At 31.8% G+C, this 7,213-nt stretch overlaps 1 protein-coding gene across 2 annotated transcripts; it reads left to right on the top strand.

Moving 5' to 3' along the window:
* Nucleotides 1–1,663: 1,663 nt before the first annotated feature.
* Nucleotides 1,664–6,959, top strand: card19 (caspase recruitment domain family, member 19). Of its 2 annotated transcripts, XM_073825988.1 has the most exons (6): nt 1,664–1,703; nt 2,453–2,592; nt 2,903–3,059; nt 4,316–4,378; nt 4,469–4,534; nt 4,803–6,959. In XM_073825988.1, exons 1-6 carry the CDS (start codon nt 1,697–1,699, stop codon nt 4,907–4,909), a joined length of 540 nt encoding a protein of 179 aa, XP_073682089.1. In that variant the 5' UTR covers nt 1,664–1,696; the 3' UTR covers nt 4,910–6,959. The 2 variants fall into 2 exon arrangements, with proteins under 2 accessions (XP_073682089.1, XP_073682088.1); XM_073825987.1 differs by lacking the exon at nt 1,664–1,703 and having other exon boundaries at nt 2,431–2,592.
* The last annotated feature ends 254 nt before the right edge of the window (nt 6,960–7,213 follow it).

Raw genomic sequence — 7,213 nt, 5'->3', positions numbered from 1 at the left:
GCATAAGACATTTGTTTCTTTTTTTTTTTACTAATTTCCTATATTTCACCTGTTATCTCCTAACATTAATTGACGGCGACACTAGTAGGATGTGTGCACAGTTATTTATCTTTACTGGGTAAAAAATGTCTTATACACTATGAGTCAAAAGTTTTTGAACAGTACGATTTTTAATGTTTTTAGCGTGCATTTGTTAGATCCAAAATACAGCAAAATCTGTAATATTGGGAAATATTTTTACTATTTAAAATAACTGTTTTCTATTTGAATAGATTTAAAAATTTAATTCATTCATGTGATTTCAAAGCTGAATTTTCAGCATCATTACTCCAGTTGTCAGTGTCACATGATCCTTCAGAAATCATTCTAAAATGCTGATTTGCTGCTCAAAAAAAAAAACATTTTTTATTATTATTATCAATATTTAAAACAGTTGAGTAGATTTTTCAGGATTCTTTGATAAATAGAAAGATCCAAAGATTATTCAAGATAAAAAGCTTTTGTAACATTATACATTATACCATTCAAAAGCTTGGAGTCTCTATAATTTTTTTTTGTTTTTTTTGTGGTAATTATAGAAATTAATACTTTGTTGTGACGATAAAGGCATGTTACAAAATAATTCTATTTCAGATAAATGCTGTTCTCCGTTCATCAAAGAAACCTGAAAAAAATTATACTCAGCTTTTTTCAACATAATAATAATAATAAATGTTTTTGAGCAGAAAATCAGAATATTAAAATGATTTCTGAAGGATCATGTGACTGAAGTAACGATGCTAAAAATTCAGCATTGAAATCACAGGAATAAATTATATTTTAAAATATATTCAAATAGAAAACAGTTATTTTAAATAATTATAAAATTACTTAATAATTTTACTATTTTGCTGTACTTTGGAAATAAAATAAATGCAGGCTTGGTAAGGTAAAGATTTCTATTTCAGAAAAATGCAGTTCTTCTGAACTTTATGTTCATCAAAGAAACCTGAAAAAAATGATACTCAGCTGTTTTCAACATAATAATAATAATGTTTTTGAGCAGAAAATCAGAATATTAGAATGATTTCTGAAGGATCGTGTGACTGAAGTAACAATGCTAAAAATTCAGCTTTGAAATCACAGGAATAAATTACATTTTAAAATATATTCAAATAGAAAACAGTTATTTTAAATAGTAAAAATATTTAAGTATTTTGCTGTACTTCGGAAATAAAATAAATGCAGGCTTGGTGAGGTAAAGACTAAAGAGACTTTACAAAAAAATAAAGTCTTACTGTTCAAAAACTTTTGACTGGGTTTTGTTGTCACAAAGGAAAGAAACATGCCATTAAACGTCTTTTATAGGCTATGTCCGAGCGTTTGTGTGTAAACATTAATATTATATTATATATTTATTCGTTATATATTAAAAATTATATTATTATTAGTAAAAACGTTTTAGCTACAGTATAGCGTTCACTGCTTACCGTGTTTATATACTAATAATAACATTCAGTACGTGTTTCATCTGTGCTACCAAAGGGAATCAAATCTAGCCTTTATACTAAATATAAACTATATTTACGTAAACTTCCGTGTGTAACTTTTTCCTAATGTTGATCGGAACTTCCGGTAATTCTCGCCACGGTCTCCGCCCCTCCACATACAATGCAATGGGCGTTTCCAAACAAAAGACAGCAGAGGGCACTTCAAAATGGGAGGTCAGTCAAACTTACATTTGTCGATTTGTTTGATGTAAAGTATAAATATGAATTACAAATATGTACTTTTTTAACGTATAAAGTGTGCGTTATAGTATCCTTATACACGTTGCTCACAAACTAGAGCTGTTTCGGCTAACGTTAGTTTTCCTTCGAGAGTTGTCGTTGTGCTCCATTACGGAGTTTTAAAGTCTACTCAGTTTAATATATTGCAGTTAAAAAGCTTTATAATCAGTTGCTATACTATTTTTAAACTTACAAGGCGTTTTGAATAATAAAAGGCTTTGAAATAACACCTCAGAAGTATGTTTGACAGTCCTCCGTTCCTAGTCTATGTTTATGTAGTGGCTCCATCTTCTGGTTGAAATCCGCATTCCGCACAGCATTCGTGAAGATGTTTGTTAGTAGACGATTATTTAAAAGAATAGCTCTGCTGAGAAAAAAAAACAGCTTATACCAGCCTAGGCTGGTCTTAGCTGGTTTAAGCTGGTCACCCAGGCTTGTCAGGCTGGTTTTAGCTAGTGGTTTCCCAGCCTGACCAGCCTGGAAAGTGGCCAAACCCCTCTAAAACCAGCCTGCTGACCAGCTGTGACCAGCTAAAACCAGGTTGGTTGACCAGCAAAAGCCAGCCTATGCTGGTTTTAGCTGTTTTTTTCAGTAGGGAGTTCATCCAAAAAATTAACGTTTTGTCATTTTCATGCTCTCATGTTGTTTCAAACCTGACACTATGGCTTCTGTCTAAATGACAGAGAGCTTCCTTGAACAGTTGCGAATAGACTGCCGGTTTCTGAAATCGGACCGACGTCTAGATACAGAGCTGGTGGATAAACTCATCCTGCAGCTCAACAGAATCTACCCACAGATCCTGACTGACAAGGAGGCCTCCAAGGTAAGAGCTCCACCCTTAGTTCGGAAAACTAATTCATCACGGGTTACATCAAGATTTTCCTTATGGGTTTTTATGACTAAAACAAGCTCTGTGGTAAACATAGATTTACTATTCTTGATCTTACTATTATTTTTTGCTTTACCACAGAACTTATTTACTCCTGTATTTAAAACCCTATAGGGGACTCCATGGTGAATTAATCTTCTGGGTTTTGATATCATGGCAGCAGCACTCTATACAGATAAACCGTCCAAATGTCAAGATTTGTACCTTATTTGTCTTTCCAATAATGATTTTTTCCAAACATTAGTTCAGGGATTTGGATGTGCCTACCTGTATCAGGCTGGCGGAGCTGCTGTCTCATCTACAGGACAAAGGAGAGGAGGCATGTCGAGAGTTTTACCGCGCAGTGCACCTCCATGCGGAGGAGCTTTATTTCAGCTTACCCACACGCCTCCGACTCAGAGGTTGGCAGGACTATCATTTTCCACTCACAACCACTCAAAAACAATATTCCTTTGAGGACATTTGTTTAGTTTTTCCAATGCTGTATAAACACTACCATTCAAAAGTTTTTGAACAGTAAGATTTTTCATGTTTTTCTTAAAGAAGTCTCTTCTGCCTCTTTCACCAAGTCTGCTTTTTTTAATCCAAAATACAGCAAAAAGTCAAATTCTGAATATTTTTTTACTATTTAAAAAAGCTGTTTTCTATTCAAATGTATTTTAAAATATAATTTACTTCTGTGATTTCATAGCAGAATTTTTAGCATCATTACTCCAGTCACATGATCCTTCAGGAAACATTCTAATATTCTGATTTGCTAAGAATATTAGAAGGTTAGAATTTTTTCAGCTTTCTTTGATGAATAGAAAGTTCATAAGAACAGCATTTATCTGAAATCTTTTGTGACATTATAAATGTCTATATCATAACTTTTGATCAACCTAAAGCATCCTTGCTAAATAAAAGTATTAATTTCTATAATTTCTTTAAAGAAAAAATATACGGACTCCAAGCTTTTAAATAGTATAGTGTGTACTGTTACAAATGCTTTTTATTTCAGATAAATGCTGATCTTTGGATCTTTCTATTTATCAAAGAATCATGAAAGAAAGCTACTCAGCTGTTTTAAATATGGATAATAATGATAAAAAAAATTGACTTGAGTTATGATGCTAAAAATTTAGCTTTAATCAGATGAATAAATTACATTTTAAAATATATTCAAATAGAAATTCGTTTTTTAAATAGTAAAAATATTTTGCAATATTACTGCTTTTGCTGTATGTTGGATCAAATAAATGTAGGCTTGGTGAGCAGAAGAGACTTCTTTAAAAACATTAAATATCTTACTGTTCAAAAACTTTTGACTGGTAGCGTAGTTTCTGATTGACACTGGTTGTAGAAATTTAAAGGAATAGTTCACCCAAAATTTTCAATTTGCTCAAATGCAATTTGGATCCTCCACAGTGAATAAAAACATCATCAGTTGTGTAAATTAGTGGATTATTGTGATGTTTTTATCAGCTATTTTATATGGACGGCACCCATTCACTGCAGAAGATCCATTGGTTGAACAAATTATGCAATGCTACACCTTTGATTACCTGAGGGTGAATACATTTTCATATTTGGGTGAACTATTCGTTTAAGCCTGTTATTAGGCTTGATTTGAAAGCATTTTTTAGGTTTAACAATCAAGTTGTATTTCTTTTTGTAGAGTCTGGTGAACCAATCGCCCCAATTCCAAGTCCTAAGGAGAGATATGTAATGAATGACCATAGTAAGTCAGCCTATTTTTCTGTGAGTATGCATTGGTAAATGCACACAATTTACATTAATGATGTTCCATCATGTTTTTTTCATTGCATAGGTCCGTTTTTCTTCCTTAGTTGTTTCAGTTTGGCTGTAGGAGCAGCTCTGCTGCATTACTATGGTGGTAAGCACACAAACATCAAATATGAATTTCCTAGACCAGTGGTTTTCAATCCTGGTCCTGGGGACCCACTGCTCTGCACATTTTGTGTGTCTCTCTTATTTAACACACCTGATACAGATCATCAGCTCATTAGGAGAGAGATCCATGTACTTAACTGAGTGTGTCAAATAAGGGATACATACAAAATGTGCAGAGCAGTGGGTCCCCAGGACCAGGATTGAAAACCACTGTCCTAGACTGAAAGACCTTAAACTGTTTTTATCTGCAGAGTCCAAGCAGGTGTCAGGCTCCAGCAGCGCTTTGGGTTTGGCCGCGATGGGTCTTAGTCGAAAAGTGCGGGACGTTCTCATCTGGTACACCGAAGACGGAAAATAATGGATTTTTTTGCTGCCTTCAAAAAGAATTTAGACACTGCAATCGAGTATCCATGTCAAAAAATATCAAAAGATATTTTAAATCAGGTTTTAAAAAATATGTACATACTATGTATATACAGAAATGATTGCAATAAGGCAGAATTCCAAAGATTTAATTTTAGTTTCATGCTTAAGTCTAGATCCTTTTGTTAAATTTTTAAATATAACAATATAACGGTTTATATAACTACTTAACATTTGTAATCAAACATTACAGCCATTTATATGCAATACCAAGAGCAGGAAATCATTACTTTTAAGAAATGTTGGATAGGAGCCAAACTTACATACTTACGCAAAAGTATTCAGTTGAAGTTGAAACACAGAGCTCCTCTGTTAATGTTGCAACCCTTATTTTATTTGTGCATTCGTTTTATTGTACTTTAAAAACAGACCTCAAATTCATTTCTATATTATTTATTATCAGATTTCAATTCTGACAGACTTGCCAAGAGATTATATTAGTAAAGTATATTAGTAAAATGTAAACACAGAGGTTCATAATTCACTACACCATTTAGTACACTACCAGTCAAAAGTTTTGAACACAAAGATTTTTAATGTTTTTTCTGCTCCCAAGTCTGTATTTTTTTTATCCAAAGTACAGCAAATAAATGATAAATAGAAAGATCCAAAGATTAGCATTTATCTGAAATAAAAAGCTTTTGTAACATTATATGCTAAACCATTCAAAATACCATTTTTTAAAGACATTATAATAAATTTATATATTTATTCAGCAAGGATGCTTCAAATTGATCAAAAGTGATTATAAAGACTTTATCATATTGCAAAAGATTTCTATTTAAGATAAATGCCTTTATTCTGAACTTTATAATAATCAAAGAAACCTGAAAAGCTGGTTTCAACATATTTTTTTTTTTTTTTTTTTTTTTTTTTTTTGCGCAGCAAATCAGAATATTAGAATGATTTCTAAAGGTTCATGTGACTGGAGTAATGATAAAAATTCAGCTTTGAAATCACAGGAATAAATTACATTTTTAAATATATTCAAATAATAACAGTTTTTTTAAATACTAAAAATATTTCAGAATTTTAGTGTTTTTGCCTGTACTTTAAGTCTTGCTTAAAAAAACATTAAAAATCTTACTGTTCAAAGACCTTTGACTGGTAGTGTACATGAGTACACTTGACAAATCAAATCGATCAACATGTCAGAATATTTTGACACGTAAGATAATAAATACTACAGGTAAATCTGAATCTTGGAGTATTAGGAGTTTGTTACTTTGTAATACCTTTTTTGTGGGCTGAGATTTCAACAAATATGTTTATATTGTTTGTTTACTTTTATACTAGCAGCATGTTTGTACTGGTTTGTGTACTAATAATTAATATTGTCACATTACTCTTGTGGCCTTGTTTCTGCAGTGCAAATGTAAGCGTTTTGTAAAACTTTGAAACTTTTGGCCTAGAAACTTTTCAAATGGGGCACATTCACAATAGTTACATGAGAAACTGTATATTACAGAAATTAATACTTTTATTTAGCAAGGATGTTTAAACTGATCAAAAGTCATGACAAAGACGAATGTTACAAAAGATTTCTATTTCAGATAAAACTGTTTTCAACATAAATCAGAATATTAGAAAGATTTCTGGTTTTGCTATGCTTTGAGTCTTCTTTAAAAAACATTAAAAATCTTTCTGTTCAAAAACTTTTGACTGGTGGTGTACATGGGTACACTTGACAAATGTCAGAATATTTTGACGTAAGATAATAAATACTACAGGTAAATCTGAACCTTGGAGTATTAGGAGTTTGTTACTTTGTAATATCTTTTTTGTGGGGTAAGATTTCAACAAATGTGTTTAATCAATAATCAATATTCTCTTTTGGCCTTGTTTTTGCTCTGCAATTGTAAGTGTTTTGTAAAACTGAAACTTTTGGCCTAGAAACTTTTCAAAAGGGGCACATTCACAGTAGTTACATGAGAACTGTATATTTTGTCAGGAGCTAAAAAATTATTAGACTAAATAAAACTGGAACTGTTGCTAACAAATTTGATTTTCACATCTTGATATACCAGAACAAACTCTTGTAGATGAGATCCACAAACATTTTGATTGATGAAAAATTGTTTTATTGTTGGCAGAATTATTGTTTTGTCCTTAAATGCAGCAGCTTAAGGACTGAAGAAGACCAGTGTGCAATATTGAATGTAAAGACAACCGTAAGTAGCCTCTGCATTTATTTGTAATTATGTGGTTTTCATTCTAATACTGTTCTCTAAAAGTGAAA

This window comes from Garra rufa, chromosome 20, assembly GCF_049309525.1.
Source record: "Garra rufa chromosome 20, GarRuf1.0, whole genome shotgun sequence".
Taxonomy (NCBI): domain Eukaryota; kingdom Metazoa; phylum Chordata; class Actinopteri; order Cypriniformes; family Cyprinidae; genus Garra; species Garra rufa.
Note: the sequence above shows the minus strand (reverse complement) of the source record. Positions and strands in the feature narration are given on the sequence as shown.